At 42.8% G+C, this 19,030-nt stretch overlaps 1 protein-coding gene across 1 annotated transcript in view; it reads left to right on the forward strand.

Annotated features, from left to right (window-relative positions):
* The window catches only part of C19H10orf67 (chromosome 19 C10orf67 homolog), a 102,660-nt gene that overhangs the window by 59,387 nt on the left and 24,243 nt on the right, over positions 1–19,030 (forward strand). Inside the window, exons 9-13 of the mRNA XM_060372319.1 lie at positions 323–601; positions 13,467–13,529; positions 13,842–13,921; positions 13,996–14,061; positions 17,669–17,756. Of these exons, the coding sequence (XP_060228302.1) occupies positions 323–601; positions 13,467–13,529; positions 13,842–13,921; positions 13,996–14,061; positions 17,669–17,756 (576 nt within the window). The remainder of the gene's footprint in view (positions 1–322; positions 602–13,466; positions 13,530–13,841; positions 13,922–13,995; positions 14,062–17,668; positions 17,757–19,030) is intronic.

A 19,030-nucleotide genomic window follows, 5' to 3' on the forward strand; every position in this document is an offset into this window, starting at 1 on the left:
ACCTCCCCTCTCTGCTTTTTCCCCATTTTCCACCTTGACACAAACCTCAGACTGCCACCTCATCAACGTTACAAGGACTGTCTTTACAGGTGCTGCCAAGGAATGTCTCTCTGTTTCTGTGTTTTTCCTAGGACAATGGGTTAGGGGGACATCCAGTCTCATTAATCAAGCCAGGCGAGGGGGCTGTGGGGCTGGGAACAAGGGCAGATTAGCAGCCCTGAAAATGAAACTGCCCACTCGGAATTCCTGCTCAGGGGAGGACAGGGGAGGAGCACCAATCTGAGCACTGAAATGAGAGTAACTGTTGGTTCTTTTTGAGCAGAGAGGAGTGAAGTCAGCAGAGTCTGTCTTAAAGTTGCCATCGCGTCGTTTCAAGAGCTTCACGCCGTCTGAGAGTTCACTTTCCAGGGGACTTTCTTCCGCTTCCCTCAGTGTATCACCTAAGGCTAGAAAGAAGCTGGGAAAGAAACACGCTACTGCTGCTCTTGAGCCTATATCTGTTGCTGCTGCTGAGGCCGCTGACACTGGAGGTGGTGCTCTCGCGCGCCCTTTCTCTAAAGTTATCGCTGACATGCTTGGAAAGCCAATGAAGGACAAGCAAGTAAGAACCAACCTTTGTATAGCACTCCCCTCTACTGCGCTTTGAGTACTTCACCTGTGCATGGGGTCCTGCTGTGTTCACCTCTTTCAGCTGCAGCCTCATGCCCCGCTGCCTCCCGCCCAGCATCATCCAGGGGCATTGTCTAACATACCCGATTCTCATGAGTAAGGGCTCTAGACACAAACAAGGCTGCCCTTGGTAGGACCCTTAGCTTTCTCAAAACGAGACTTGTTATACACAGCCAGCTGCATTGTGTAGATTCATTAGCAAGCCTTAGCAAATCTCTGTTGAATCAGTAAAATCTGAGAGTCTACATCCTAAGTGCTTGCTGGGGCAAATCGCACTAACTCCTTACTGCCTACTATTGTACTACTGATGTCTTCCTGAAGGACATGAGAGGATGTGGTCCTTTTGTTCACCCAGGAGTCTATACTTCTCAGCTAGATTGAGTAACGCTGTTGAGAACAGATGTGCATGAGTTAAAAGCTATTGCTCTCGTTTACCATGTTGAGAGTCAATTCTCTGAAGTTCCGCAGATTGGTGGCTTGTGAGAGTTAGGGGGATACCATTCCCTCGGGTTTGGGTTCTAAACTGCATACACAGAAGAAAACTAGCTGAATGCAAGCACCAATCTCCCTCTACTTCTTGACTGTGGACACAGTGTGTGGCCAGATGATGCAGCCTCCTGCTGCTTTGACTCCACCGTGGTAGGCAGCCCTCTGGAACTGAGAGCCAAAATAAACCCTTTCTCCCCTAAATTTCTTTTGTAAAGGTATTTAACAAGAGCAAAAAGTAGCAAAGGCATGGCTTCTTATTGGGCAGTGTGTTCCTCAAGACAACCTTTTCTTCTATTTATGGTCGTAAGCTTAGCCTTTAGTGGCTGAGTCATCTCTCCAGCCCAAGACTGCCTTTCCTAACGATCCAGGGAGAACTTCTTCATGCTTAGCTGTGGGGATAGTTATGGCTGTTGGTGCACATCGTATGTTGGCACCATGGACTGTGTAACTAGACAAAAGTTTAGACCCAACTCGTGACTAATGGCCAGTGTAGAGCCTTTCATGTAGAATCTGTCCAGTTGGATGTGTAGATCTCCTGTGCTCCTCAAGCTTGTTCTGCAAGGTTCTGTGTTCTTCCTCCTTTGCAGGTGGCAGAATCTGTCTATCTTAGGGCATGGAAGGACAGAGCAGAATTGTATATACAGCTGTGTGCACCTTGCTTCAAACGGGGGACAGGAAAGGATACAGGCCTCTTAAGCCATTTAATCAGACAGATAGATGACACCCAAGGAAGGAGTGAGATAAGGCTCTCCAATGAGACTCTAGCAGGGAAGGTCAATCTACCTAGAAAGAAGCATCAAGAGGATAAGAAGAATCATTCTCAGTTGCTATAGTGGTGTGTGCCTGTGTGAGCCAACACAGAGGCAGAGGCAAGAGGACTATGAGGCTGAATAATTGTAGGCTAGGCTACAATAGTGAGTCTGAGGCCAGTAGGGACTTTACTGCAAGTCCTGCTTCAAAAACAAAAGCAAGAGACAATAAAGAAGGGGAGAAGGAAAGGAAGGATGGATACATGTTTCCAGTACAAAGACTAGGAAGTGGTGTCAAGTGGAAGGCTGTGTGAACCTCCAGCGAAGACTTTGCACACCACCGATCAGTGACTTGGTCCTACAACTGACTGTTTTAAAATGCAGCTGTTGAGAAGTGTGCTGATTTTAATTCTTAAAAAAAAATAACTGAACAAAGGGTTGGAAAGGTGGCTCAGGCTTTCAGAGTGCACTACAAGGTGTGCAAGCCTGAGAGCCTGACATGGACTCCCTCCAGCTCGTGTAAACAGCCAAGTGGGGCTGCCTGTGCCCTCAGAAAGCCAAGTGGGGCTGCTATGCCCTTAGAAAGACAAGTGTGGTTGCTTATGCCCTTACCTCCACCAGTTCCAGGTGAGACAGGCCAGCCAGCCAGCAAGAAACTCTGCTTCAGGGGAACAGAGCAGAGTAGAATAAGACCCAAGGTCCTCTTCTGGCCTCTGACTGCTTGGGCAGGTGCTCACATGTTTGTTGTCTGTCTGTCTGTCTACCTCTCACTCTGCATCACTCCCCTCTCTTCCCATTCCCAACCCGTTTCTCACACACATCACAAAAAAAAACTAAAATTAAAACACTGGTGTGAGTGTTCAGTACCACCTATGTCAGGAGCAGGGGACCAGCCAGCCACCCCAAGTGACCATATCAGAAGAGCAAGGGTTCCTTGCCAAAGGACCATAGGCTCAATATTATGCCACCTAGTTTTTAAAAAACAAAAAGGCTTTTATAACTGTCTGGAGATGTATCATAGTAATAGAGTACTTGCCTACCATGCCCAGACCCATAGGTTCTATTTCCCAGCACTCACAAAAGGTAAGTTTTTCACTGAAGGCTGACATCATGGAGGCAGATTTTTAAGAGTACAGATCTGTGTCCTCAGTGTTATGGGGGAGAGGAGATATTGCTCTATTCGGCAGTGGAAAGAAGAGGTATTAGAGTTTGAGGGGCAGGCTCACGCTGCCATTATGCCTCGCCGCCTCTATCCGGTGGAGTTTTTACAGGGCAAGGAGAGGTGAGCTCGTGGCCTTACACGGTCACTGACTTGGAATGTTTACTTTGTGAACATCCATCCTTGAAAAGCAGGTTTAAACCTTCTTTCAGTAGATTCTGGAGGCACTATGTTCCTTAAAGGATTCATAGCCAGCTGTGTCCAGTCCTTAGCTGAATGCACGGGACTCTAGTTCAAGCCTTAGGCATAGTGAGCTGGTGCTGGGTATCCTGTTTCAGAAGGTATCAGTGGCCAAGGAAGGGGGTTCTTCCTTGATGTCTGGAACCTGAGGTGCTGCACAGAGAGCAGAGCCAAAAGCCAGGCCAGGCAGCTGAGCTCTCATCTTGAGGTCCCAGCAGCAGGGGGCAGATGCAGGATCAGCTCCTTGTCCCCTTCATGACCCCAAGGCTGGAAGCCTAGAAATCTGGCTCAGAAGCTTCTGTGTCCTCAATATAGATTTTAACCTCAAGAGAGAGAGAAAGAGCGCTCTCTCTCTCTCTCTCTCTCTCTCTCTCTCTCTCATACACACACACACTGCTCTCTCCCACTGAGAAGACACAAAGAGAAAGGAAAACTGATTTAGGGTCTCTGGGCATCATAATTTCAGTCAGTTTTCCTCCTTGTGTTACTCTCTCTTCTGATAATGACTATTATTTAGAGGTTTCCAGGGCTTCATGGAATATTCTGTCAGCTGGTGAGACTCTTAAGTTAATGTTTAACAGTATGCACAAACTGAACAAGAGGAGGGCATGGGACCTAAGCAGGTCCTCACATCTTCACAGCAATTGATTCAGTTTTTAAACACGTTTTTCCTGTTGTGGTTGTTACTAATATAACACAATGTTACATTAGCAATCATAATCCCATGGTCACTTTCCGGTTTGATGATTCCTTTTTTTTCCAGGGCATGTTAGCTTCATCAGTGCCACCCTCTTTAGGATTCCCTTTAAATGTTTAACTCAGAGTCTCTAGACCTCTTCAAATGACTTTACAATATCTACTACGTGCAAATGACCACATGGAAAGCTCCCAGTAGGGACTTTTACGTCAGTCATCTCACTTCCTAACTAATCGCATTATTTTTGAAATCTGTGTCATTTGGTGGGAACAGCGCACATGCTGTCTGGGGGAGGCACACAGAGATAAAGGCGGTGTTTAGTCAGTCTGAAAAACACGGCACACACGTTGCCTTCAGACTGCAGTTTATAAATGATTTCACAACATAAAATTTGTATTTGTACAGGGTACTTATGTAAAGTTTATTTTTTGATAGCTGTAAAATTGTTCAAACACTCAGGTTTTACGTATCAAGGTTACATTGGATTCACAGGTTTCTCTTCCTCCTCATGCAACCCCAAATAATTAGTTAATTAAGGTTGCACCCAGTAAATGGGCCTTTTTTGGGGTAGCCTGGTCTACACTGACAGGCCATATGGCATGTGTTTAGGTCTTCTAAGGGCCCTTCTGTGTGGGAAGTAGGACAGGGGAAAGGCCAGTCTTGTTCCCATTCCTCCCACAATACAAAGCAATTCATGTAGGCAGAAACCCAAGAACAAAGAAACAAAGACTAAACAATGTCCAACACTCAATAATGACTAGTAAAATATTTTTGCATTTATGACTATAACCATTTTTCAAGCTAGTAACTTTTAAAATGATTTTATGATACCAAATTATTTTTATCTACCAAATTATTATTACCTCCACCATTCAACTCTTTTGTTTGGCTAAATTACACATAAAGATTAAAATAAACTGTACAAGGGAAGAAAGTAACATACCTGTTCATTGTTTCAGTATTTCATTGGTTTCCCTCTTGGTGGGGCCTGGTAAAGGAAGTTTGAGTTCTAGGGGTGCAGAGAGAAGCCAACACTTTGCTGGGTGTTGAGCTTGGAATGGCTGGCAATTGAGTCACAGAGAGAGGAAGATCACAGATGTGACATGCATGGTCTTTGGAGGCTGTCAAAAGATATTTACTATATTTTGATAATCATGTTAATGCAAAAGAATTCCACTTATATTGGTTTTATTAGGGTATGAATGCATACATAGAATACATGTGCTGTGTGTGTGCGCGCGCGCTCACATGTGCGCGAGCGAGTTGTATACCCCACACTAGCTGGTTCGTGACCTTCTAGGAGGTTTCCCTGTCTCAACCCTCCCTTTTGTTGTTTTTTCAACAAGTTCTGAGGTTACAGATGTGTGCCTCCACATCTGGTTCTGGGGATTGAACTCAGGCTGTTAGGCTTGGACAGGAGGGGCTTTTACCTTATGAGCTATCTCTCCGGCCTTTCAATATTGCATCTTCATTTCTTTAAGGTTATGACTTTGCCGCGTAGAATTGATTGCAGACTACACACTGTAGTGGCTTGCTCTGCTTTAAAATCCAATTTCTCGTATGCCACTAAAAATAAGTTTGTCTTTAGTTGCTGCTCTCAGAGCCCAAACTGAAAATCTGAACAATATCCTATAAAATTAAGCTGAGTTCAGAGTGGTGCTGTGTCATTGCACTGCCTGAATTCTGGACACCTGTGAGCTTTAAGCCAGCCTGGGCTATGTCATGAGACTCCCTTACAAACTAGTTCAGTAATCAACTAATTAAAGATATAAAATCCTGCCTAACGGTAGCTTTTATCTTCCATGTAATTTTATGTTGGGTAGTTTGATGGTGAATTAAACACATATTTTCAACACACTTGAAACTAAAAATTGTTAGTGAAATTGGTATTTAGTATCTTCTGAACAAACAAAAACATACTTAAAAGTAATGTGAAGGACTTTATATCGTTAAAGTTTTTACATTTATTTATCTGGGCAGGGGCATATGCATGCCAAGGCAGAGGTGTGAGAGGCAGTTCTTTCCTCCTGCCCTGTGGGTCTCAGGCACTTGAGTTGTCAGCCAGACGGTGGGGAGTGCTCTCTCCCACTGAACCATCTTGCCTGCCATGATTTTATAGCTTTATCTCACTTGATTTATTGAGGAAAAAAAATGTAAAATTTCTGACGCTCACATTTTAGTCTAATTAAGCTTAAAAACTAGAGATTTGCCATTTTGCCAAAGGTGAGAAATAGACAAATTGGTTATCTGAGTGATTTTCTAACCCTCCCCAAGCAAATCTTGGTGTGGGGGAGGTGCTAGGTCAAGTGCCATCCTTAATGTCTTGGGCCAGCTGAGCAGACATTCCGTCCTGGCTATGCCGGCTTTGTTCCGCATGCTTGGGCTCTGTCCTGGCTTCCTCGCCTATGACCCCAGCCCCTTTGACGGAGCCCTGCCTGGGGTTTTCACCCCTGGCCACTGCCTGGGGTTTTCCTCTGAAGCTGCGTCATTTCCTGTGCTGCTGCTCATCCTCACTGCCATTATTGCTGGGACCGGCGTTTCTGCTTGGTTTGGACCCCTGCCCTAGAGTGATGGCAGAATCCATGCTCGAAATGAGGCGGCCAATGCTGTGTGGCTGCCTGCTCAGATCCTGCTCCATCAACGGTAGCCTCTTTTGCTCTACGGCTCCAGGCCTCAGCTTTCTCCTCAAGTCCTAAGCATTGGTCTAGAGAGTTATGATACACTGTCCCCCCATCTCCTTTGGAAAATAAGTTTCTCTCCATTTCATACCCCTTTTGTTTCCTTCCCCTTAGTGTAGTCTGTTTGTTGATCGATGAAACTGACTTTGTGCAAATGAATGTTCCAATCCCAGTGCTCTGGAGGCTACTGCAAAGACGGTCACAAGCTTTGAGGCCAGTTTATCTCAAAACAAAACAGTTCTTAAAGGAGAGAGGAAAGAAAAGTAGAATTATGTAAGGAATGCTGTTTATTTCTCTCTTATTATATATTTACTTCCAACTTTTATTCCTAAACAACTGCAGGTAGCCAGTAAGATTACACTAAATTGATGTAATGCTAGGCAAATCCAAAGGCTTTATTATTTTCGTTAGCCTGATCAGCTGAAGTAAACCAGAAGCTGATTTGCTGCTGTTGAGCACAATCCTCCTGCCTCAGTCCCCTGGGTGTTAGGATTACAGGTGTGTTCTACTATGCTTAGCAAAAAAGGAGAATTTTATTTAAACTTTTAATTTTTTTTTGATGAGGGATGGAGCACTAGTTCAGCAGTTAAGAGTGCTCATTGCTCATGCAGAGGACCCGCATCAGGTTCTCAGAACCTACATCACATGGACCACAACCAGCTGTAATTGCAGCTGGAGGAGAACCGGCACACACACACATACAGAGAGAGAGATGGGGGAGGAGGAATAAAAAATATGGATCTTTTAAAAAGTCCTTATAAGTGCTTGCACATCTACTAATATCATATAGGAGTCATTTCCCTGGAGCCACATGCACACATATATATCATGCCTGTGGGTGCTCGTTTCCACCTTTCCATCCAGGCCTAATTCTTTGGAGATCTTTTGTTTTGTTTTGTTTTTGTTTTGAGACAGGATTTCTCTGTGTACCGTGACTGTCCTGGAACTCGCTGTGTAGACCAGGCTGCTGTCCTTAAACTCAAATGTCTGCCGGCCTCTGTCTCCTCAGTGCTGGGATGAACGGCACGCACCGCCGCTGCCCGGCCTCTCTGGAGATCTTCACACAAACCGATTTTTTAAAAAATTAAATTTAAAAAAAGTTAAAGAGGTTACCATTTTCTTTTTTAACGTTTATTTTTCTGTACATGGGGGATAACACGTGTTGTAGCATGTGTGTGACCATCAGAGGACGACTCTAGGGTGTCAGTTCCCGCCTTGCACCCTGAGGGCTCTGGGAGTCAGTCTCGGACTATGAGGCTTGGCAGTGAGCACCCTTACATGCTGAGCTCTCCCTCTGACATATTATACTTTAATAATTTTTTTCTTGTAGAATTTTATATAATTGATCTTAGTAAGATTTCCATTTGAAGCCAACATTTACACCATTTTTGGAGCTTTTATTTTCTTGTATAGATCTAAGTTTCTATCCATGATCGTATTTTCTCTTTTGATCTGATGATAATGAATTTTATTTGTGTTCCTGTAAGAAAGAAATCTTTATTTTGTCTTCTTCTCTGAGTCTGGAAGGCCAGGTTGGCAGCTTTATTTTTTTTTTTAACTGTTTGGAAGATATTAACCTGTTGTCTACAACTTCTATTGAGAAGCCTACTATAAATTTGGTTTCACTGTTTTGTGTCCTTAACTTTAAGATGACTTCAAGAGTTTCTTGGACTGAAATATAGCTCAGTGGTAGAATGCTTACGTGGCACATGCAAGGCCCTGGGTTCCATGCCCAACCTCCCAATGCCCCAAAAGTTTCCTTTTTATTTTTGCTTTTCAAAAAAAGATGACATACCTTTGGGTGTTTGTTGTCCAACTCTCATACCATCTATTTATTTCTGTATTTATCTTTGTCCTTACACAGTTTCTTGAATTTATGATTTGCTATCTATTACAGATGGAGCCTGTCATTAACAAAGCTGCTGTTCAGAGCACAAGGGCAGGTTTATTTGACCATCTGAGCTGCTCTGAAGCCCCTGTATGTTCTGCCCATGAAGACTTCCCCGTGTGTTTCTATCTCCTGGCCCTTTGCCTGACCCACGGTACCTTGCTGGTACACCCCTGGTACACTGCTGATATTCAGAGGCAGGTGTTTGCTATCAAGATAAAAATAGTGTTCATCTAAAAGCAGGAATTCTGCCATAAAATGGAAATCATTTGTGCCTGGTATCCACAGAGGCCAGAAGAGGGCATTATACAGTTGGCTGTGAGGCATAATGTAGATGCTGCAAATGGAACTTGGATTCTCTGCAAGAGCAGCCAGTGCTTTTAACCCTTTCTCCAGGCCCTAAAAGGAATATTCTTAGTTAAAATTTCTTAATGAAATTTTAGGTATAAATTCAAAGAATAAACATACTTACAGAAATGATAGTCCAAGTACAGTCATTTAATTTATATTTTCCCTCTCAGGAAGCTAAGTACTGTCTTATTAATATTACCATTCATTTTCATTTCCATTGTTGTTTGGCAGCCCACTATTTGCACCTGTCAATGCAGTGACCGCATAAAGGTCAGCATATGTATTCTAGAGAAAGCAGAATGTCAGCAGCTGGCAAAACAAAATGACACTTTTATGTGGATATAACCAGGACTCAATATAATGAGCTGTAGCAAGGTGGAAATTTTGACTTAGGACAAGGAACAGATATTGTAGTCAATAGGAGGTGCTTTACCTTCTTCTGTTTTGTTTTTAATGAAAAGAAATGGTATCTCCATTGTCACAATTGCACTATCTTTTGAATAATTATTTGCCTCCTAGAAGATACGCTGTAGCAGAGTCTTATCTCTAGTTTTCCCTAGCTGACCATCCTTTGAGAAAATTAGACCTTAAAAATTGATGCTGAATTTCACTATAAATTCAAACACAGTATATTAAAATAAATCTTTAATCCCTGACATGAATTTGAGTACAATAGTGAAAGACATCAATGTCTTTAGATACGGTTTTTTATTTTATTTTGTTTTTCTAATTAGCTGAGATTGACTTTTTAAAACATGGTTTACTTTTCTTTAGCTTGGTGGTGAATAACTTGGCCTTCTAGGAGCTTTTGTCCACTGGTATCCATGGTCCACATATGACCAAAGGGCTCTGAATTCATCCTGTACCCACGCCTTTGCAGAGAGAGCATCCCAGTGGCCTTTCCCCCGTTAAGGACAATAGATGAAGTGATCCTTAAATGCGTCTACCTCCTGTCACTTTGATGACTTTCATGTTTTTCATTTTCTTAATTCTTACCCCAGCTTTTCCAATGGTTACAAAAGATCTGAATGGGTTAAAAGTCAGGGATAAAAGGCTGCCTTCAGGCATGGTGGACCTGTAACTTTGATTAATTGTTGTTTTATTTGTCTGTTTGTTTTGTGAAACGAAGTCTCTATGTATCTCAGACTGGCCTCAAACTCACTACCAACAAGGACCTTGAACTTCTAGTCCTTCGCCTTTAAATACTGAGTGCTGGGCACTGCTGTTCCTGCTCTTCAGAGTTTGGACCAGGTTTCCATGTTCTTGGCTTCTTATCCAAAGAACTGAGATAAAAGCATACAAAGATCTTAAAGTAGCAAGGAAACCTTATTCAAATCAAAGCAATAGTAGATCTTAGAAAGGAATATCCTGTCAAAATTGACAACAAACCACATAAGGGAAGGATTCCACGGCCTCAGTCATTGTGGGGACTTCTGTGAGCTTTAAAAGAAGAAATCTCCTCGTTGAAGAGTGCCGTTCAGATGGTTCTCTGTTCTGACTGACAGATTAAGTTATACTAACGTTTTATCTACCTTGCATGTTCCTTTCTATGATGCACCTTAGTTATGCCTAGACATAAGATGATAGGCAGGGAGTTCTCCCTAAACAACCACTTCGGTGGCATGGCCTGCCTTGTTGTGCACACACCCAACACTAACTAAAGACAGAGAGGCTTCCATCTTTCTGTGAGTGGACACAACAGGAGTGCTGGTGAGCAGAATCTGTGTAAGTTTGATGTAGCTTAAGGAAAGAAGAAACGTATTCCATTGTTGATGGCAAGGTTGGTATATTCCTATTCACAGATGGGGTCCTCCGTTGCTAACAGGTTGCTAGGTGGACTATCAGAGAAAGAGGTACATCCACAGTACATGCAAATAAAAGTCTTAGAATATCAAGCGCATTGTTGAAGAGGGGTATGTACATCGCCCAAAGCAAGTGGAGTCCAGGTTAGTAAGCTGCGCTCTAGGCTTGCCTGCCTCACTACCGTGCCAGGTTGTGCTGGAATTCAGAGCTTTGTGTTCTAGATCAGCACTCTACCAATGAGCTGCATCCTGAATTAAGTCAGCTGCTGAATTTACACATTCTGCTTGCTACACCAATTTACATTTTGTTAAATCAATTTAGTTGTCACATTCTTCATCAGTATTATCAAGAAAAAAAACTTAAGGAAAGAAAATTTTGTTTTGCCTATGGCTTCAGATTGTCATGGAGGGTAGAACGAAGCAAAGCCATGCATATCATGACTGACTAGAAGCAGAATGAAGATGCCTGTGCTAACTGGTTTCCCCATTTTGGCCCTTTATTCCATGGCTTACCCTGCCCCCAGTCTGTAGAATAGTGCCACACACATTTAAGCTGGGTCTTAGAAATTCCCTATCAGATATACCTAGAACTGTGTTTAAATAATCCCAAAGCTGGGGCAGTGCTCAGTGGGTAATGCTTTGCTGCACACACACAAGAACCAAGTTTGGGTCCTCCACATCCATGTAAAAACCTGGCCATGGCATTGTGCACCTATTACAGCTTTGGAAGATGGAGACAGGAGGATCTTTGGGGCTTGCTGGCCATCCTGTCTAGTCAGTCAGTGAGTTCCAAGTTCAATGACAGAGCCTGTCTCAGAAATAGAAGGTGGAGAGTGATAGAGGAAGACACACAGCTCTCTCTCTACCCTCTCTCTCTCTCTTTTACCAAAACAACCAAAATAATAACCTTATAAGCACTTTTAAATCCAGTCAATATGAAAATCAAGGTTAACTATGAAGTGAGTGAAGGGGCTTTCTCTGCCAAACCTGACGTCTTGAGGTTGATCCCTGGAATTCACATGGCAGAGAGAACCAACCATCAAATTATTCACTGATTCCCCACCTGTACCCTGAAGTTTATGTTTGGCTCCCCACCACACACACACACACACACACACACACACACACACACACACACAAACAGACAATAAGTAAAATAAAATAAAAATAAGTTAAGATAGATTAACCAACAAAATCCAGGGCTGATTGCAATCTAATCCTGTGATTTCTCTGAACACTTCTGCATACCTACACACATTTCGCTTTGTGTCTGCGAGACTGAAGAAACTGACATAGGTAAATGACTGACTGTGTGTCATCAAGACAGCATTCCAAGTGGAGCTCTTATCAGTCTGAGCATTGGTCATTAGCTATCCACCAAACACTGGTACCTCCCACTTCATGGGTTTGCCCCATCTTTGCTTCAGCTCTTACTTTTGGTTACCTTGGGTGTGGGGAGCTCTTCCTCTTTAGGATGCATATCTTCTCAGTTCTCTCTAACCTCTACTCTAAGGCCTGGCTTCAGACCTTCCTTGGCAGTCAACATTACCAAGAAGGGCAACAGACCATGGGGCAATGAGGAAATCACAAAACCTGCTTGGAAAATATGGTGGTAGTCTTGAGAAGCAACTTTTTTGACTGCTACATAGAAATGTAACATTCATTAACGAAGATTTGTGTGCATGCAAGTGTGTTCAGTTCTGGAGACAGAACCAGAACTTCGTGTAAACTAGCTAAGTCCAAGTCCTTTGTGCACACTATAGATGTGTTGATTGGTGAATTCGAGTGAGAGTGAGTGCAGGCCCAGAAGGATTCATTGACCTGCATTCCTCTGGAACCATGTGACTGACACACTCTCTTTCTCTGCCTTCTCTCTTCATTCCCCTCCCCTGTCTTCTCCTCCTCTTTTTATCCTTTTATTCTTCCCTCTCTTTCTCTTCCTCTTCCTCCTTTCTCAGAGAGGTTCTCTCACTAGCTTTAACAGTAAGCCCCAAAGATCCACCCATCTTTTCCTCCCCGTTTCTGGGATTACAAACTGAAGCCACCAAGCCCTGCATTTTCACATGGACTCTTGTGCTTGCAAGGAGAGCACTTTACTATTTCCCAAGCCCCTGTGCCCAACGTTTTCTCATTTCCAAATAACCTGATGTCCCTTCTACAGAAAAGTATAGCAATGGAAACTCACTATAATTTTAAGTACTTTAAAAAAAAAAAAGCTTGCAGCTTCATTAAAAAATAACTTCCTGCTTTACATTTTTAAAAGTGTAATGATAAGTGGGGCTGGAAAGCTGGCTCAGCAGTTAAGAGCATGCATTGCTCTTTCAGAGGACTGGGTTCAGTTCCCACATGGTGGCTCACGACTGTATGTAACTCCAGCTCCAGGGCTTTGGCGCCACAGGAGCTTAGGTGGTATACATAAAGGCAAAACACTCATGTGCATAAGTCTTTTGAAAGTTTTTAAAAGTATAATGGTAAAATTTCACTCATTGTCATAGCTGTCAGTTCCCAACTGCACACATGCTTCGTGCACACTGGATTTTAGGGATTAGTGAGGCAGTGAAGACCTCTGTGCTACAGTTGGCGATTTTTGAATTTTAGGGAGTGAGGCAGTGAAGAGCTCTGTGCTACATTGACAATGTTTGAGTCACTACTATTTTTTAAGGTAGACAAGAAGACAGAAAGAAAAGCTGTCTTGATGCATTAATCTGATATGTTGTCCTTACGATGTTTTATTCTCTTCACAGGTTAAATTTGCACTACCTCAATTTGTAACTCCAGACGTATTGATGAAATTAAAGATGGCTCAGGTATGAAAATGGCCTCTGGGAACCCCATTACTAGCCTCATCATTGCTTATGGGTTCTGGCTAGTCCCAGAAACTGACAAAGCTGATTTACAGGAAATAGAAGTATATGCCTGCAAAGTGTGACTTCTGACCTCTCTGAATTTTCAAGGGAATCTTACTGTTCTCTCAAGATCTCAGCATTTCTCTCACTGTTGGTAGTAATCAGGATTTGTTTATTAGTTAGCAGAAATAGACTTTCCTCACTTAGGAGGAAAACATGGTACCATTCATGTCCTTAACCTGTGCTGTGTTTTTTGCGTTTTTTTGTTAAAAGGAAGATGAAAAAAAAGCTTTGGAGTATGAAGTACAGAAATTACAACAGGCGCTGGAGGACCAGAAGAAGAAGATAGAGAGGTACGAAGTTTAATGTTGCATTGCTGCCCATCTGAAGCCAAGACACTGTGTAACCACCTGCAAATGTGTTACAGGTGTAAGAAGGAAACAGAGCGCATCAACAAAAACTGGGAGAGGAAATTCTTCATCCTCAGGAACAGGTACAGTATGGGGATCTACACAGTTTGATTTGTAGAAATACATCTTTTGAGGCAATGAGGACCCCTGTGTTTTCTTTATATAGTAACTAATGCTAAATGGCCTCATGTACTTTAAATATGAAATGGAACATAGTTGGTATAGAATAGAAACACATTCAAAGTCATGTAAAGGAAAGAGGAATTCAAAATTCTCATTCTTTAGCTTATTGTTTCCATCCTGAATGTAACCTAGCATATCCAGACATCTTTTCAGCAGCAGCAGTTTGCACATAATGATGAAAGTTGGTCTGCATCATCTTCAAAATCTGCTTCATGTATTAGATCCTTTACTTGCCCATCCTTAGTCTCTCACTTTCACATGATCATTAATTTCTTCTTTCTGAATTATCTTTGCCTTTTTTCTTTTTTCCTTTTTCTTTTTTTTCATTCATTCTTTTCTTCCTCTACTCTCTTTTGTGATGGCGACAGTGCAGCTGTGAATATCTGAGTCAGATGCTTGTTGTAGCACACACCCATAATCCCAGCACTTGGGAGGCTGGGACAGGAGGGTTGCTAGGAATATGAGGCTAGCCTTGGCTTCACAGTAAGTTCAGAGACAAGCTGGACTACATAAATGAAACACTGAGAAAACATGTATGGGGAGGGAGAGAAGGAAACGAGAGGATCAAGTGAGGATGGAGAGAAAGAAGAAATAAAATCCTGTATAGCAGTATCTAATGTTTGTATTGGTATAAATATTATATAGATTAAAGCTTCTTTTCCATCTGGGCACTGTGGCACATGCTTTTAATCCCAGCACTCGAGGATGCAGAGGCAGGCAATTCACTGTGAGGCCAGCCTGGTCTATAGAGCAAGTCCGGGACAGCCAAGGCTATGCAGAGAAACCTTGTCTCCAAAAAAAAAGAAAGGCGTTTTTCCTTTATATTATCATGTGAGCATTAAAAAGAAAAATGCGTTTCCTGCTCATTTGTTCCCACATAATTTCTCCCACATTTTCTTATTTATCACATATTGCAAGAAATGTAATAGTGAAGAGCAGTAATGGACTGATGTAGGCCAGTGTAGTCACGCTCAAAACTCGTTTGTTATGTTAATACACTAGATTCACTCTGCAGGCCAATGACATACTGTTTGCCCTGCATGTCATAAGCATATTCTAGCCATCATGTGTAAATCCTCCACCTGAAGGAGTTAGGACTGCCTGTCAACCAAGATCTCATGTGATACCAGAAACAATACCAGATGGGAGCATAAATCCCCTCCTCAGGGAAAATGTCTTCTCTGTACCCTGTTCAGTTCCACGTATCTGCTGGTATTTTGTGCCCTAGAAAATGCATATTTTATATTTTTGTCTGTTTGGTCCAAGGTCTCACTCTACAACCCAAGTAGGTCTTGAACTTGCCACAGTTCTTCTGCCATCCTCTGACCTCTGCATGTGCTCTGTGGTGTGTGCATGTGCTCACATACAAGAGGAAAAAGCAAGAAATCATAGAGCAGTTGAAAGACAGTGAAAAATGGAGTGGACAGTGCCCTGGCAACAGGCATGAGGTGAGGGAGCAGAACACACCTACAGACAAGCATGCACACCATGCACATTACAAAGAAGGAATGGGCATGTTGGTGCTGAGGAATATTCAGTCTACCATGGCCTCCATTTTCACCCCAAATATTTGTTTTTCCTACACACAAAATGCCATCCCAGGGCACTTCAAGTCTTCCTTCCTCCAGGCCACCCTTTACAGTGTCAGCTCAACTCTAAACATGCCCTAAGACTCCTGATCTCAAAAGTGTCAATTCTCATGATCTAAATTCAGGGTCAGTGAGGCTCTTGCTGTGAATTTGTCTTTTATGGCCTCCTGAAGTTGTGGAAGAGGCCATTTGCTCCCAAATGTAAAGTGGAGCAGGCATTGTATTAACATAGCTGTAAATAATGTTTATAAACATGCATGTTCAAAAAGGGAGGACATTCAAGAAAATTCAAAAAGTATTAGCCGTTTTGTCATTGCTGCTGCTGCTGTTGCTCCCTTTTGTTCTGTTTTGTTGATACTGTGGATGGAACCCAGAGCCTTGCCCTTGCTAGACAATACTGAGAAACTCCGGGGTTTTTTTTTTTAATTGTTTATTTATTTGTATTTTATGTGCATTGGGTTTTTGCCTGACTGTATGTCTGTGTGAGGGTGTTGAATCCCCTGGAACAGAAGTTACAGACAGTTGTGAGTTGCCATGTGGGTGCTGTAAGTTGAAACCCAGGCCCCTGAAAGAGAAGGCAGTGCTTTTAACAGAGACATCTCTCCAGCCCAGTGCCACCCATTTTGCTGTAATATTTTTGTTCATTTGCAATCACTAAGAAGAGCATGTTCAGCCATGCTCCTGCCTCTCCAGACCTTGTATCTCTAACAATGAATCTCCTCATTTCAGCATAATCCACAATGAAAATAGAGCTAAATATTTTCTAAGTTGTAAATTGTGGTTCTTATTCTTTCTGATGCTTAATTTCTCCAACCGTAAGTCAGCAAGAACCTTCCCGGGATGAAGACTGCACAGTTTTGACCTAATCTATGATGATTTCTAGCAGAATAACATAGCCCAAACTCTCTTCGCATATTTGTTGCCTCAGATCTAGAAACAGACATTTCTCAAAAGTGCCTTCATTTCAGTGAGAACCTGTGAGTCTGGGCTTGCAGGGGTAGGCATTGCTATCACTTCTATATTTTTTTCAGGATATGTAGTTGTTTTTAAGGAAAAAGAAATAAGTTTAAATTAATGTCTTATATTTTTATTTGGCAATATTTAATTTTTTTTAAGATTTATTGTGTGTACAGTGTTCTGCCTGCATGTATGCCTGCTGACCAGAAGAGGGCACCAGATGTCGCTATAGAAGGTTGGGAGCCACCATGTGGTTGCTGGGAATTGAACTCAGGACCTCTGGAAGAGCAGCCAGTGTTCTTAACCTCTGAGCCATCTCTCCAGCCCCAGTATTTAAAAATTTTAGTGTGGTTCCTACACACCTGATATGTGTTGTTCTTACCTTATATGCCTGTCCATCTCATGCCTGCCCATCTTATGCCTGTCATCTCATGCCTGCCCATCTCATGCCTGTCCATCTTATGCCTGTCCATCTTATGCCTGTCCATCTCATGCCTGCCTATCTTATGCCTGCCCATCTTATGCCTGTCCATCTTATGCCTGTCCATCTTATGCCTGCCCATCTTATGCCTGTCCATCTTATGCCTGCCATCTCATGTCTGCCCATCTCATGCCTGTCCATCTCATGCCTGCCCATCTCATGCCTGTCCATCTCATGCCTGTCATCTCATGTCTGCCCATCTCATGCCTGCCCATCTTATGCCTGCCCATCTCATGCCTGCCCATCTCATGCCTGTCCATCTCATGCCTGTCCATCTTATGCCTGCCCATCTCATGCCTGCCCATCTCATGCCTGTCCATCTCATGCCTGTCCATCTTATGCCTGTCATCTCATGCCTGTCCATCTTATGCCTGTCATCTCATGCCTGTCCATCTTATGCCTGTCCATCTTATGCCTGTCCATCTTATGCCTGTCATCTCATGCCTGTCCATCTTATGCCTATCCATTCTTTTGTTGCAGCTTTCATGTCCTAAAGGATGAGATGTTCACTAGACACACACTTTTCCGGCAGTTTGCAATGATTTCTGACACCTCCTTCAATTATGTTGTAAGTACATGGAATACTTTGAACATAAGTATTTGTGTCTATAAAAGACACGTATTCTTTATTGACCTCCTCTCACATTACAGGCTCTACAGATAATACCCAGCAGTCACTCTACTAGCTACTGTGGAGACAGGACAAAGTGCAGTGGCCCAAAGAGCACAGTTAGTGTGAGACACGGATGTCTCACAAGATGGTTAAAACGCGGCATGATTCTTGAGCGATGATAGAAGCCAGTGGAAATCTTAGAGAACAGGCTAATTGTATTAGATGGTAGTGTTTGCCCATTTGTTCATCTTTGACCACAGATGATATGGGAGTATAAAAGCTCACGGTTCAAGGCTCCTGTCACTTCTAAAGAAAAGAAGGAGTAAGTTCCAAGCCATTCATTTTGGAGTAAAAACTATACTGACCAAATTTTCATTATGACAAAATACCTAAGACCTTTGAAGTAAGAGGTTCACTTAGCTCACAGTTAGAGTCTCAAAGTACAAATGATGCAGTGCAGGCTGGTGGCAAGACCTGCCCTTTGGCTGCATCACTTCATGACAAGCAGCAGTGGCAGGAGAGTCTATTAGAACACATGTTCACATTCTGATCCAGGAAGCAGAGAGGACAAGAGTACCAGGCTTGCTCCATGCAAATCACCATGTAGTGAAAACTGAAGCGTTGCTTGAGAACCACCTTCTGAGAGCACACCCCAAAGTGACGTGAGGACCTTCCACTAGGCCCCAGCTCTTGAAGTCTCATACGTTAGTGCCACATTAGAGATCAAGTCTCTACTCTGTGAACCTTAGTGGCACAACAGAGCCTACTCAGACCACAGCATAAAAGGCCTGTAGATCAAATCCAGCTCTGAAATAGACTGCTACTTAACCTGCTGTAACAGAAGAAAACTGCTTATGAAAGTAAATGGTGGCATTTGTATTTTTTATATTATTTGGTACATAAATAGATCTGGTAAATTTCCACTGACAGGTCAGCCAACATAGTAGCAACTCTCATAAGCTTCTGCTACACTGTGATGATACAGCTGCTTTGGATCAGTCATGTGTTTTTTACAGCATAAGAAACAGAGAGTAGAGGGCTGCTTTAAGAGGTTTACAGTCATGATACGGTTGTGTAGTTTGGTGTTCTTGTGGAACTCCTCACAGTGAGAGTTGGGGCTGTCCCTGCCTTCTTGGGGACTTTCCCCCTTCTACTGGTTTGACTTGTCCAGCCTTATTTTAGCTTGATACGCCATGTTGAGTTGATATCCCTGGGAGGCCTGACCTTTT

Source organism: Meriones unguiculatus, chromosome 19 (assembly GCF_030254825.1).
Source record: "Meriones unguiculatus strain TT.TT164.6M chromosome 19, Bangor_MerUng_6.1, whole genome shotgun sequence".
Lineage (NCBI taxonomy): Eukaryota > Metazoa > Chordata > Mammalia > Rodentia > Muridae > Meriones > Meriones unguiculatus.